The 14574-nt window shown below is 33.2% G+C and overlaps 3 protein-coding genes across 6 annotated transcripts; all 3 read left to right on the top strand.

Moving 5' to 3' along the window:
- Positions 1 to 1455: 1455 nt before the first annotated feature.
- LOC7465542 (COMPASS-like H3K4 histone methylase component WDR5A) lies at positions 1456 to 3644 on the top strand. The gene is made up of 2 exons (XM_002310281.4): positions 1456 to 2285; positions 3149 to 3644. The coding sequence occupies exons 1-2, from the start codon at positions 1623 to 1625 to the stop codon at positions 3437 to 3439; spliced, it is 954 nt and encodes a 317-aa protein (XP_002310317.1). The 5' UTR covers positions 1456 to 1622; the 3' UTR covers positions 3440 to 3644.
- A 2406-nt stretch (positions 3645 to 6050) lies between these two features.
- Positions 6051 to 9395, top strand: LOC7465543 (transcription factor bHLH18). 2 transcript variants are annotated; one of them, XM_024605317.2, is made up of 5 exons: positions 6051 to 6349; positions 6525 to 6595; positions 6784 to 7410; positions 7566 to 7937; positions 8947 to 9395. In XM_024605317.2, the coding sequence occupies exons 2-5, from the start codon at positions 6560 to 6562 to the stop codon at positions 9052 to 9054; spliced, it is 1143 nt and encodes a 380-aa protein (XP_024461085.1). In that variant the 5' UTR covers positions 6051 to 6349; positions 6525 to 6559; the 3' UTR covers positions 9055 to 9395. The 2 variants fall into 2 exon arrangements, with proteins under 2 accessions (XP_024461085.1, XP_024461084.1); XM_024605316.2 differs by having other exon boundaries at positions 6052 to 6349; positions 6515 to 6595.
- A 1101-nt stretch (positions 9396 to 10496) lies between these two features.
- Positions 10497 to 14120, top strand: LOC7465544 (probable hexokinase-like 2 protein). 3 transcript variants are annotated; one of them, XM_024604828.2, is made up of 10 exons: positions 10497 to 10764; positions 10918 to 10973; positions 11082 to 11232; positions 11521 to 11703; positions 12241 to 12315; positions 12402 to 12563; positions 12645 to 12743; positions 12837 to 12967; positions 13267 to 13348; positions 13652 to 14120. In XM_024604828.2, exons 1-10 carry the CDS (start codon positions 10705 to 10707, stop codon positions 13973 to 13975), a joined length of 1323 nt encoding a protein of 440 aa, XP_024460596.2. In that variant the 5' UTR covers positions 10497 to 10704; the 3' UTR covers positions 13976 to 14120. The 3 variants fall into 3 exon arrangements, with proteins under 3 accessions (XP_024460596.2, XP_024460593.2, XP_024460595.2); XM_024604825.2 differs by having other exon boundaries at positions 10498 to 10973; XM_024604827.2 differs by having other exon boundaries at positions 10500 to 10973; positions 13655 to 14120.
- The last annotated feature ends 454 nt before the right edge of the window (positions 14121 to 14574 follow it).

The following is a 14574-nucleotide window of genomic DNA, read 5'->3' as shown; positions in this document are numbered from 1 at the left end:
GTCTCAACCTCATGACCCATAACATGGATTTTGAAGATTAGCTTGAGTTGTTTTTGGTGCTCGAGTTAACTTCAGTCATTTTTAGGTTCTTTTTTACTATTTTTTCTTAATTTTACTATTTAATATTAGGTTTGTTGGGGATTGAGTTTCATGATTGTTTTTTCATTTTTTTTTCCTGTGGAGTTATCTCAATCTCATATCCTGGGTTGCGAGTTTAGCGCGTTAACCCATGTTAACTTGGATATTTTGTTATTGGTTTTTTTTAGATTAGATTGTTTGAAAATTGAGTTTCGTTGTTTTATTTAATTTGTTTTCTACAAGATTATCCTTATCTCACAATCATGTTGTGTATTTGACAAATTGACTTGGGTGGATAAGTTTGTTTTTTTTTTTTAATTTCATCTTTCCATAAAATTATATGTTTATTTTGAGGTTTTGAATTTCAAAAGCAACAACTTGTGGGATTAAGTGTATATTTAGCCTTTTTTATTTTTTAAAAAATATATTTTAAAATATTTATAATTAAAAATACTTTTAAAAAATATTATACATCTCATTAACAATCACATAGTAAAAGTAATTGAAAATCCAAGGCTAGATACTAAATACTCAGGAAAGACTGGGATGCCTCTTTTCTTCACGATATATATCTTAGGAAAATCCTCATTTTCTATTAGCATTGCGATGGTTCAAATGAAGAAAAAAAAGTTGTTCCGAACCAGGACATGCATTATTTAATATAAAGTAAATTGAGAAAGTGAGTTTCTCTCTCGAATATGAAATCTTTTTTTTATTGTGGATTTATTTATTTTTTCCCTATAATCTTTTATGCATTAACTGTAGCTTTTACTGTGATTGATTGCAATCATGACTTCTTTAATATTTAAAGGTCAAAATTAGATGTTTCTTTTAAGAGAAAAATATTTTCCATTCACAAGAATTATTCAAATTTGTAATGTTTGATTATCAAACCAATTATTTTAGTAGAAAACTACTCATGAATTTTTAAGAAACTCCATGGCGATCCCCACAGACTGAACATACTTATTCATAATAATTAGATCTCCTCATGAAATAAGAGAGCCCCAAATTTTTTTAAAAAACTTTTTACTATTGATTGATATATAAAAAATATATATTTGCCACATTTACATTTTTATTCTAATTATTGAACTCAAATTTTTTAATAAGTATCTCAATTTATTAACCTCAATTAGTAACATGGTCTTTCATTTATTTATTTATTTATTTTTAATATCAATATATTAAAATCATTCAAAAACATTTAAAAATATCAATATAATATTTTTTTTAATGCAAAAACAATGTTAAAAACACTAAACAAGTCGTACCGAAGAAACAAACCCTCGCTAAAATGGAATTGATTGTAATTGACCCAATGATAATATCAATAACACAAACCTTTTTCGGATAAATCGTCAAGTATGGTCAAAATAGGGCGCAACCATTTACCGGTTGGTTAGTAATAAAACGTGAGTCCTCCCTCTGTTCCCAAATCATCCCTCGTCTCTGTCGTAAACGTCTGTCCCTCACTCTCTTCCCTTACCAGGTAAAGCCCTAAACCCTTTCAAGAGAAAAACCCTCTCAACAATAAAAACAAAATGCCAGACCCAATTGAGTCCTACAAACCCTACACCCTAACCCAAACCCTACAAGGCCACAAATCCTCCATCTCCTCCGTCAAATTCTCCTCCGACGGCCGTTTCCTCGGCTCTTCCTCCGCTGACAAAACCATCAAAACCTATTCCCTCTCCCCCTCTAGTCCTCCCACTTCCCCAATCACTCCTCTCCATGACTTCCACGGCCACGAACAAGGCGTCTCCGACCTTGCCTTCTCCTCTGATTCCCGCTTCATTGTCTCTGCCTCCGACGACAAAACCCTCCGCCTCTGGGACGTCACAACTGGGTCCACCATCAAAACCCTTCACGGGCACACCAATTATGTGTTTTGCGTCAGCTTTAACCCAAATTCCAGTATGATTGTTTCGGGTTCTTTTGATGAGACTGTTAGAATTTGGGATGTGAAGAGTGGAAAGTGTTTGAAGGTGTTGCCTGCCCATTCTGATCCAGTTACATGTGTTGATTTTAATAGAGATGGTTCGCTTATTGTATCCAGCAGTTATGATGGCTTGTGTAGGATCTGGGATTCTGGGACTGGTCATTGCATCAAGACTTTGATTGATGATGAAAATCCACCCGTTTCCTTTGTTAAGTTCTCGCCTAATGGAAATTTTATTCTTGTTGGCACTTTGGATAACAATTTGGTATGTCAAAATTCTTCCTTTTTCGTTGTTCTAATATAATAACTGTTGCTTTTGGAACTTGGGAGATTAGTCTTTGTTTTGGAAATTTCAAACATTTGATTAGTAGTAGCTGTTTTCTTCCGAATGATATGTCAATGTCACGAGCTTATACTAGAATTTTCTGCTAATTAGCAGGCTTTCATTTTATGATATAGAGCCTACTTTTCCCTTCTTTTATGTTTTATCAATCCATATTGATGAATTCATGTTAGTTTCTGTCTAAATGATTTCTCATGGTGGAGCATTTAGCCGGTTTTCATATAGTTCCTTGCAAATGCAGTTGAAATTGTTGTAAGCATTGTTTTATTTATTCTTTTGTATGGCTGCAGTTCTGCTATCTTGAATAACAGTGTGCAGATAATATATAGCATTGTCATCCTTAACTTTTCACCTCACTTTCTCGTTGTTTTTCCATGTTCTGTGTGCTTCAAATGGAATTTTTTGATGTTACGAAGTTGTCCACATCTTGGGATAGGTTCTAGCTTCCGGAGGCTTTGTAAATAATTTTATATGGAAAATATGCTGAGTAAAAATCACATTAAACTGGGCTCAGTGGTTTTTTTTTTAATTAAAAATAAATCTCATAGATGATTCCTGTTCTTCGCTGAATTCGTATTTGCACATATACCTCGTGTACATTTATTGTTTTACATAGAAGGAAGAATAGTTAGCACATATAAATTTCATTTGATAGCTTATTGTTCTAGAGAATTCATCATTGTAATTTTATTTTTGAGGGTCCAGTCTTTCTATATCTGGTGGTTTTCATTTCTCTGAGATGGTCTGGTCTTCTCACCTGGATTTGCTATATGATACACTTGCAGAGGCTTTGGAATTTTTCAACTGGGAAATTTCTGAAGACATACACTGGGCATGCCAATACAAAATACTGTATTTCGCCCGCCTTTTCCATAACAAATGGAATGTACATTGTTGGCGGTTCTGAGGATAATTGTATGTACTTGTGGGAGCTTCAAAGCAGGAAAATAGTACAGAAATTGGAAGGTCACACTGATACAGTTATATCAGTAGCATGCCATCCCACCCAGAACATGATCGCATCCGGTGCAATAGGCAGTGACAAGACTGTGAAGATCTGGACTCAGGAAAAATGAGGATTTTTTTTCCTCCGCTAGCAGCTGAGGGAAATGTTTTGCTCGATGGCTGAAGCTTCTGCATTTTCCCAGATCCTTATCCTATTGACATGCTTGTAGTTTTGATTCATTTAACTACTGTTCATGTACTCCGAGTATTTGATGGAACTCAGTTGTCAAAACTTTTTATTTATGTAATTATTGTTAATTCCCTCGATTGTTATCACCTGTGAATTTCAATTGTGAGATATAAGCCCACAGCAGGTCAAATTGAGATCCGCTGACCCGGGGCTTTCCCAGGCCGGGTCAGTGTTAATGGACAGGGTCGGATGACTTCGTTGCAGGGTAGTAATCATTTCTTTCATGTGGAGCCAACAGCAGATGGGATATGCTCCGATAACCCTTTGAACATCAGAGCTGTTGAACACGCTCATGCTTAATATTTTATTATTATGGAAGAGAGAGTGTTTTACATCATCTGAGGAGCTGACCGGATTCCGAGTCATCCAAGGCCCCAACATACATCGATCCGAAGTCCCGTCCTGTTAACCATTTCATTACAAGTATATATAAATATTCTATTAAATTTTTATCAATATATTAGGCCATAAATCTTCAATTCCAGTATAATTTTTTTATTTTCAATATAACATTTCAAAATCTTCAAAAAAAATAATTTAAAAACTTCAATTCAGGCGGCAAACACTTACTCAGCACCTAGCAAAGATAAAAGGAGGATCTGTTTCTTCCTTCCTGGGGTACTCAAAAGAAGACAAAAACCGTGAGTTGCTTCGGTGGAAACCTTGGTGGGCCCATTCGCGAGAGCTGAAAGGGTCCCATGTAACCAAAATTTGGTATTTAATTTTATACAAATTAGAACCTAAAGATTCGGATCCAAAGTATTAAATCTTGATTTACATGATTTTGGGAGGTTTGATTGGAACATTTCAACCAGTTGACGCATACGGTATCCGCATGATATATCTGATTATGAAACCTATTAACAATAGGCGATTGATTACCTTGCCAAATGAATTCATCCCGTACACCCGCAATTGTATGATCTACGGACATAGATACATTATAAAAACGTGAAATTATACGAATACAATGACATTACAGTTTTTAAATAATTAGAATATAAATAGTTTACATGACGGGTGCTACACGGTGCAATATTGCAGGTCGAATCAAGGTTTTCTTTAAATATAACAACAGTAAAAAAAAATATTTGATAATAAAATTGATAAAAATATCTCTTGATTTATTTTTTATCTAGTTTAAATTTAAAATAAAACTATATAAAAATTATTATAATATAATTCAATCAATTCATCGATCCAAATACAATCTAGATGATTCTTAAAATATATAAAGAAGAAATAAATTGAAGAAAAAGGAATTAAAAAAAATAAATAGCCTCGCTGTTTATACTACCAATGAAGCTACGTTGACTTTCCTTGGATTTTTAGCATATTAAGGCAACATGTGAGGGGAATTTTATTTTTTTAATTGTTGTATATATTATATAGGAAATTTTATTTTAAAAGTAAATAAAAATCAATTTAATGAATTGTACGTGAAAATATATGAAAGTATAAAATAGAAAAATAAAGATTGTGTTATTTATATTTTTTTACAATTATGAATAAATTTGATTGTTAAAAAATTAAATTATCTGTAAAATGATTATGAAAGGATCAATCCTAATTTCATTTTTTATTTTCAAATTTGAATAGTTCTACTCATATTTTTTTAATATATTATTTATTTTAAATAATAAATAATTTTTAATCTAGAAATATAGAAATAAAAAAAAAGTTATTATGCTTACATTTTTACTTCAAATAACTCTTAAATAAAATATGATAATATCATCAATCATAATATTGCATTAATTTTCACGCATTACTATAAAAAATAATAAATTTGAAATGATTATTGAAAAAAAAAATTGAAGTACGTTATGTTCCGTTAAATGTTTGATTTTCTTAATTCATAAAATTTTAAATTATATTTGGGTATATTTTTTCAATTAAATAAATCAATAACTATTTATACAATAAAAAAAATATAAAACTCGATTCTTATTCATTCGAAATTAACCAGTTAAATTCATGATCTGAATCATGAACTCAATTAAATTTAATAAAAATTATGAGGTGCATTGAGAATTTCAGAAAATAAATTTTAAAAAATATCAGGTTACATAAGATCGGGTTACGTATCTAGTGGATGCTCGATGGGTGAAGTAGATCCTTCACCCAACCCACCCTAATCAGACACAGATGATGATTATGAAGGTGTTGGGTCAGTGCGGGCGCACCCTAACCCGATCCATTATCATCTCTAGTTATTAGTGTGTTCGTATAAAACCTAGCTTTCATCCATCATGGTTATACAAGATAGCACCTTGTCTCCATAAACAGAACGCCTGGTTTAACTTTTACCTCCCAAGTGCAGAAAACGATTGTTCAAGGCAAGGACTCATATTGACAGCTCTCTCTCTCTCTCTATATATGTATATATATTAACAAAAAAATAAATAAAGACCCACGGAAGCATTATGTCAAAGGAATTGAAAATTTTCGATAGATGGATTGGATGTCTAATTCAATAAATTAAGTTTATAGCTTTGGGTTGGCAGAGGTGGACAGGAAATATAATCTTTCTTTTCTAATTCCTGTAGATACGATATCTCAACCAATGATCAACTTGGTTTTTGTTAATATAATTTAAGCATCTCCCTCGTCAACAAGATTAGTAGAAGACTGTGTGTAGGCTTCATTTGATTTGAGAAAGCAGATGAGGACAAAATTCTCAGGCCTCGGTTTCTTCTTCTAATACCCTCCCCCCTTCTTTCTAGTGGAAGCGTGCAGATTAGGTTCATTTCTCAGCTTTTTCAAGCCTTCTGGACTAAGCCTTGATCAGGTGACTAACCCACATCAGATTTTTCTTGTTCTGAAACATCTTCATCTTTGTTTACCACTCTCTCCTTCTCATTTTGATGTGTGTACCACTCTTTCTTAAATGTTTTTATGGCTGTTCAAGTCGTTGGACTATAAAGGCTTGACGAACTTGTGTTTTTTGGGCAAGACTTGTGCAGCTCTGTACATTTTTGTGGAGTAAGAAGCTACCCTTATGGATATAGCAGCAGGGAAATGGCTTAGTGAGATGGTATGTCATGATCAATGTTAATGCAAGGATATAAACCCCTTGCTGGCTAGCTACAGCTAAAACCTAGAGAAATCATTAATTCTAATAGTCGTAGTGCTTGAATTTTCTATTATTTCATGACTTAATTGACAATTACTATTTCATTGATCTGAAGATTTTTGTTTGATTGAGTTATCTGTATGTTGTAGGGCATGGATGATTACAAATTCATCCATCAATGCAATATCAACTCTCTTGCCGAGTTCACCGCACAAAACATGGCAACTACTCTACTGGGAGAAAACCTCCAACGATCTTTCTCTTCCGAGAGTTTCTCCTCGAAACCCAGTTTAATGATGACCAGAAACACCACGATCACCAGTACTTCAAATGGTTCCTCCTCTGAAACGTCTCAGACCAGCATTGAAACACCTGGAAAACAGCAGAGAACTAACAGCTGGAACTCTAGCATCTCCACCCTGCACCAATCGCCAAAACCACCTTCTCCTATTCCTGAAAGTTTTTCTTTCAACAACTCAGCTCCACCACCTACGGCCAGTTCCCAGCAGTTTTACGGAAATCTTGGCCGCTTGATCAAGTCTAAGGATGAGGCTGCATCTCCAATAAACATGCACTTTCAAACTTCAATTTCAAAAGCTGCTTGTGAGAGATCAGAAAGTTATGCCCCAGAGGCTAAGCAAGGGATCAAGAGGCCTTACTCAATGACTAGAAGTGCTATGCATGTTCAAGATCACATAATGGCTGAGAGAAAGCGCAGAGAAAAGCTTAGCCAGCAGTTCATAGCTCTTTCAGCCCTTGTTCCAGGTCTTAAAAAGGTGAATGAAAGTTTCAAATTGATAGATAGTACCACAAATACATGCCTTTATTTCTTCGAAGGGAAAATCTAGGATAAGTTAATTGTGAAATATTATAAATCTCGAACCTTGATGGTCAATCTTTAACCAAGACTGATATACTTCCAATACTTTAGATGGACAAGGCTTCTGTCCTTGATGGCGCTATGAAGTACATGAAACAACTCCAAGAACAACTGAAACAACTCCAGGATCAGACCAAGACAAAAACCATGGAATCCGTGGTTCTGCTGAAGAAGTCTAAGCTCTCTGTTGATGATGAATGTACTTCATCTGATGAGAACTTTGATGGCCTCCCTGGCTCACCGCTCCCAGAAATTGAAGCAAGAACAACTGATAAGGATGTACTGATTCGGATCCATTGCAAGAACCAGCAAGGAGTTGGGATTAAAATACTAAGCGAGATAGAGAATCTTCATCTATCAGTAGTCAATAGCAGTGTATTGGTATTTGGGAATTCCACTCTTGACGTAACAGTAATTGCCCAGGTAATTTTAAATATATAGCATCTCCCTCTGATTTAAACAATCAACTTGCAAAATGAACTGTATATTTTTGTGTTTTAAAAGTAATTTTAAAAAATAATAATTTTTATTTATTTATTTTTGTTTTAAATTAATATTTTTTTGATATTTTTAGATTATTTTAATGCGTTAATATTGAAAATAAATTTAAAAAAATAAAAAAATATTATTTTAATATATTTTCAAGTAAAAAATACTTTAAAAAATAACTATAACCAAACTCTTAAATATATATATATATATATATATATATATATATATATATATATATTTAATGAACTTGGTTGTCGTTTTCTTGATACAATAAATGATAGCTTTGGACAAGTAAGATATCCACATTCTTGTGCAATAACCATGTGGTTGGTCGCCTTCCAAACGGCTTCTTAGTACAAGTGAGTTCCTCGTAGAAAGCTCGTTATAAAATGACGAGTTTGAGTCAATCTTACCACAATTTAGACTTAGTGACATACTTACATCATCATACATGACTGTAACTATTGTCGGAAAGATTTTAAACTCCCACACCGATACAAGTATGGTAAAGTCCTTTCAAATAATAAATAAATAAATAAAATGATGTAATGTGCATAGCTTAGGATTAAGGTTATATTCAAGAATATGATTTTTTTTTTATATGTTTTTCATTGTTTTGACCTGATGTGATAAATGAATTTTAAAAAATAAAAAAAATATTATTTTGATATATTTCAAATAAAAAATACTTTAAAAAATAATTATTACCACAGTAACAAATACGCTCTAAAACTTGTAGAACATAACCTATTACTATCTTTATTTTTCTTATAAAAAAACAAAAAAAAAAAAAACATTCTAATTATTATATAGAGACACTCCTTACACCCCATAATTTATAACTAAGTACACTGTTTTCTCTTTTTCTTATTATTATCAATACAAAAAACCATTCTAATTATTATATGGAGACACTCCTTACACTCCATATCTTGTGCAGATGGACAATGATTTCTCATTGACAATGAAGGATCTTGTCAAAAAACTAAGACTGGCTTGTTTGAAGCTCTCATGTGCTATAATACCAAGCTCGTGCGTTCAAGCCTGAAGATTTGCCCAGGCCCTCCATTTTTTTCCAAATCTTCTCGGAGAAGCACTGATCCACAAATCTCCCATCCCCTTCAATAGATCGATTTGTATTGTGAATTATAAGGTTGCTATGCCATGGAGGTTCGATTCGCAGCAGGATTCTTCTTGTTGTTTTTGCGTGCTGACCACGTTGAATTACCCACATGCTGTGCAAAGAATCCACACGGCCATTAATTGGTTTATGTAACCAATTTTATAATCACTTCTGCCTCTCTGTATCCTGCCGAGAAATTGGTTTATGTAATTGTGGTTATGTCTTGGAAACCTCAATTTTATTTTAAATCTTTTTGATTTTATCAATTTTGGACATTACACAGCGTATCACTCTCAAATAAACTCTTTTTAGTTAAATTGTTTTTGAATAATTGGAATTGCTATATTGTTGTAATTTATAAATTATGGTTTTGATTTCTCATTAAAAAATAGTTAAATTTTCAATGTATTTCTATTTTTTTTTACATATAGACATACTTTTCTAATTTTTATCAAAAACTAGAAACTAAAAATGGAGAAGAAAAAGAGATAGGATGTTCTTTCTGTTATTGAATGACCTCTTGTTTTGCATAAAGTATTTTTCAAGAAATAAACATTTTAAAATTTGATCAATAAAATATAGTATTTTTACTATTATATTTTGCTAACGTAACTATTAAAATAATTAATATTTTATTATTATTATTGCCATCACCACTTCACCATCATCACACCTTGTTATTAATATAATTGTCATCGTAGCTACCATCATTATCACTATACAACTATCATTCAGCATAACGGTATCATATCATAACTATCAATGTTAAAATAAAGATTATTATTGCTATCATTATTATCATTACTCTATTATTTCTAGTGTCAATATTATTGTAACTATATTCTCTTGTCTTGTTATCACCACTGGATGATTATCAATGGAAAATATCTATTTTATTTTTATAAAATTTATTATTTGTTTTGAACTAACATGTTTTTATTTAAAATCAATGTTAAATAAAGATTATCATTGTTGTCATTGCTACTATCACCCTACTATTTCTATCGTCAATATTATTGTTATTATATTCTCTTATTATCACCGCTTCACGATTATCAATGGAAAATAACTATTTTATTTTTATAAAATTTATTATTTATATAGTATATACATAACTAACCGTACACTTCATGTTCACTACTAGTTTAATCGATTTAATAATATACTCTTAACAAATTGAATGCCACACATCAAATTATAAACATTTTTTCCAATTTTTTCCCTTCTCCTTTTAAGGATTGTAAAATGACTGAACTTTTTGGTTGATTCACTAAGAATGGCCCAAATCCATCACGAGGCATGCACCAAGGAAATGTGGATTAGACTCAGCAAGAAATCCCACTAAACACATTCAGTGAACTTGGGCTTCAGCCGTAAAAAGGAATGTATAGCAACAACAAAAAATCTCTCAGTCGCTGTAATCATCCACGTTACTCGTTCCTCCCTGCATGAAAAACGGATTGCAGTTAATTCTTGATGCTGTTCCCATCCTCGTGAAACGAAGCTGTCACGAAGCCAACCCTGTAGATTCAATCTGACGAAAATAAAACGTTTTTGAAAGACAATCGAGGAGAAATGAGGAAGGAAGCGGTGGTGTTGGCAACAGTGACAACAGTGGCAGTCGTAGCTGTATTGGTGAGGCAATACTCATTAAAAAAACAAAGACAATGGAAGCAAACACAGCGCATTTTGCGTAAATTTGCAAGGGAATCTGCCACTCCTGTACCCAAACTTTGGGAAGTGGCTAATGCATTGGTTTCTGACATGCAAGCATCTCTTGTTTCTCAGGAGGAAACTAGTACCCTCAACATGCTTGTTTCGTATGCTGCCTCACTACCAAAAGGGTACAGGCAATTTTCTTCTCTCCTTCTTCTTTTGGGTTTACTTCCTCGATCTTATTACACGATATTGTTGACGTTGTTAACATTGTTTTGATGAAATCTTGTGCTAAGGGATGAGAAGGGGCTGTATTATGGGTTGAATTTGCGAGGAACCAATTTTTTAATTTTATGTGCTCGACTTGGAGGGAGAAATGAGCCTATTTCTGATTTATATAGGAAGGAAATTTCCATACCCCCCAATGTGTTGTCTGGTACCTCTCAGGTATGCTTAAGCTTTGGAATGATAGATGTATTCATGCTTTGATTTAAAAGCAATTTCCAAAAAGTATATTCCTTCCACCTTTCGTTTTGTTTTAGAGTAGTTGTGTCTACATTGGAAACTTAAAACATGGATATGGATACTCAAAACACTTCATCAATTATATATATATAAAAAATATTAAGAAATAAACACTTCCAATTTTTTAAGATGAAAAACAGTTTAATAATCTATTGCAGTTGCTTCCACAATCTTGAAACCTGTTGAACAATGAGCTTTCTTGTCCTATAGGAGTTATTCGACTACATTGCTGTGGAGCTAGCAAAGTTCGTTTCAGAGCATCCCCCAGATGATACTCTTGATGCGCCAGAAAGGGAAAAGAAACTGGGCTTCACTGTGTCATATCCGGTGGATCAAGCTGCAGCTAGTTCCGGCTCTGCTATTAAATGGAAGAGCTTCTCAGCTAATGACACAGTTGAGTTTGCCTATCCCTTTTTCGCCAAGTAATTTCATTTGATAAGCCAAATGCAAACACTTTGTTTTCTTTTCTCCCTATAAAATGTAACATCTGAAATCTTAACAGCCGGTTCATGATGATGAACTCTTCTATTTTAATCAGACAAATGAAAAAAAAAATGAAGGTAGGGAATAAGTTATGATATTTCAAATTTAGAGACCATGAGTGTCTACTACTAGGTTAAGTTTGGATAGAAAAGACACAGAAACCTGTAATAACTTTGGTGGAGTGAGTTTTTATTCTTTCAAAACAAAAAATACAAGGAGACATATCCTCTCGGTCTCCATTATTTCCGGGGGTTTTTTTTCTCGAGACAGTTACTCCCTTAAATATAATCATATGCTACAACTAAACTATTGTCTAGGGATTGATAAAGTCCACATTATGTCATCTTATTAAGAGGGATTTTTAACTAATTTTCCAGTTCGAGGGATGTTATGTCAGTGGTCTTTTTGTTAATTTTATCAATATCTCGGATTTATGTATGAACTCAGGTTGAGAAAGCATTGATCAATGATATCAATAGAGCTTTGGAGAAACATGGTCTCAAGTTCCGTGTTTTTTCACTGGTATGCTGCTATATACGTAGCTTTATCAGTTCAAAGTAAGAATAATTGTTCAAAATTAAGGATATTTCTCATCTCTTCTTGAGCAGGTTGATGATACTGTAGGAAATTTGGCTGGAGGTAGATACTATAACAACGGCATTGTGGCTTCAGTTACTCTAGCCATGGGTTCAAATGCTGCTTATGTTGAACCAAATGAAGCAGTTCCTAAATGGCAAGGGCCAATGCCATCATCCAATTCGGGCGAGTTGGCAAGTATTAAATTAAGATTATCGATACTAATTTATGTAAGTAAAATGCAAACTTGAGGTGAGTGTGCTTAATTTTCACAGGTTATCAACACGGAATGGGGAAACTTCAATTGCTCAAACCTTCCAGTGACTGAATTTGATTCTAGTTTAGATTCAGAAAGCTCAAACCCTGGTTGCAGGGTATGGTAACTCATGTATTTCATGTCTCCATATAAAAGTAAATAGTTAAGATAAGGTAGTTAACATTTGTTTCCAAGTCTTCTTATGTCTCAGATCTTCGAAAAGCTTACTTCAGCCATGTACCTGGGAGAAATTGTTAGAAGAGTCTTGCTGAAGATGGCCCAGGAAACAGCACTCTTCGGAGACGTCGTCCCTCCAAAACTAGCTACTCCATACCAACTAAGGTATGGAAGCAATATTTAGAACCTATCTAAATGTACTCAGTTTGTAAGCAACTGCATCAAATTGCTGTCTTATTGAACTTCTCTTACTCTTGTCAGTCTAAGAACAATGATAACACTCTAGGTAAAGTTATATATAGCCCCTTTAAAATTGAGATTCTGGGGCAGGAAGCTTGGTTTCAATCCTACACTTCAAAATCTTGCTTCGACTGCTCTCAAGATTTGTCTACAACATTATTGATCCATTCCTTTCACAACTGCATGGTTTTGCTATATAGTAAAAATACATATATATTGAACAGGTCACCTGACATGGCTGCCATGCATCAAGATACATCAGAGGATCATGGTGTGGTTGGTGAGAAGCTGAAGGAAAATCTTGGGGTAAGGTTCCTTTAACATGTCCATCTAACATCAAACATTGAAACAAAGCTTAAGCCTGTTGCCTTTCTTCCTTTCGAACTCTGGAGCATGAATTCAGAATCAAAGTCCTGCCTTCGGAAGTTTACTGTACCAATAATATCTCACCATTTAACCATTGGTTTTCCTCTTACTTAAAGCTTTGAATCCAAGTAGAAACATGCTAATTATGCAATGATACGAAATACATACTTCCTAATCGTTGCTGTATATTTCACTTCAAGGTTAGAAGCTGTACACTAATTAGCATCAGTATTTTCTTGATAGCAGATCACAAATTCTACTCCAATGGTAAGGGAGGTAGTGGCTGAGGTTTGTGACATCGTTGCGGAACGCGGTGCCCGTCTTGCTGGAGCAGGTATTGTGGGAATCATAAAAAAGCTTGGAAGGATTGAAAGCAGAAAAAGTGTAGTAACTGTGGAAGGTGGACTTTATGAGCATTATAGAGTCTTTAGAAACTATCTCCATAGCAGTGTCTGGGAGATGCTGGGCAGTGACCATTCAGATAATGTAGTAATTGAACATTCTCATGGTGGTTCTGGAGCTGGAGCTGTCTTCTTAGCTGCTTGCCAAAACACAAAATCTTTTTGATTCCTAGCTCATACCTGGATTTACGAAATTACAAGGTGTTCTGGATTGTCCGTACGTACTTTCAGTTTTTATAATTTCCAATTAAGTTAATTATATATTTGAATCCATCATTATTACATCTTTACTTACGAAATTTAATTTCTAATATGGTCGGTCTAACAAGTTCCTTCAATTTTACCATTAATTCTCAGCTAGTGGTGTATAGTAAGAATCACGTATTCGAATATGAAATATGTATATTATGATACGGATACCTTGATTTGTCAAAAAAATTAAAAAAAAATAAGCTGTTAAAATATAATTTTAATATTTATTATTATCTGAAAATAAATAAATTTTAAATAATAATAAGAATAACTACTTAATAAAAATTAAAAAGGAATACAATCAGTCAATTTTTAAGAAATAGTAAAATTACTACTTAGTTAGAAAAATAACAATGATAAGAATGTTAAAATCACTCATTTTGAATTTTTTTTAAATAACATTCATCAATTATAAGTGTGTAATTGAATTTATGTAAATAAAGTATTCATAAGTATTAAATATGCACTAACCTTGGTGCCGACATTTCATCGCGGGGTCAAAGTGTTTTGTTT

This window comes from Populus trichocarpa, chromosome 7, assembly GCF_000002775.5.
Source record: "Populus trichocarpa isolate Nisqually-1 chromosome 7, P.trichocarpa_v4.1, whole genome shotgun sequence".
Taxonomy (NCBI): Eukaryota; Viridiplantae; Streptophyta; class Magnoliopsida; order Malpighiales; family Salicaceae; genus Populus; species Populus trichocarpa.
The sequence above is the reverse complement of the archived record's forward strand: the minus strand, read 5'-3'. Positions and strand labels throughout refer to the sequence as shown.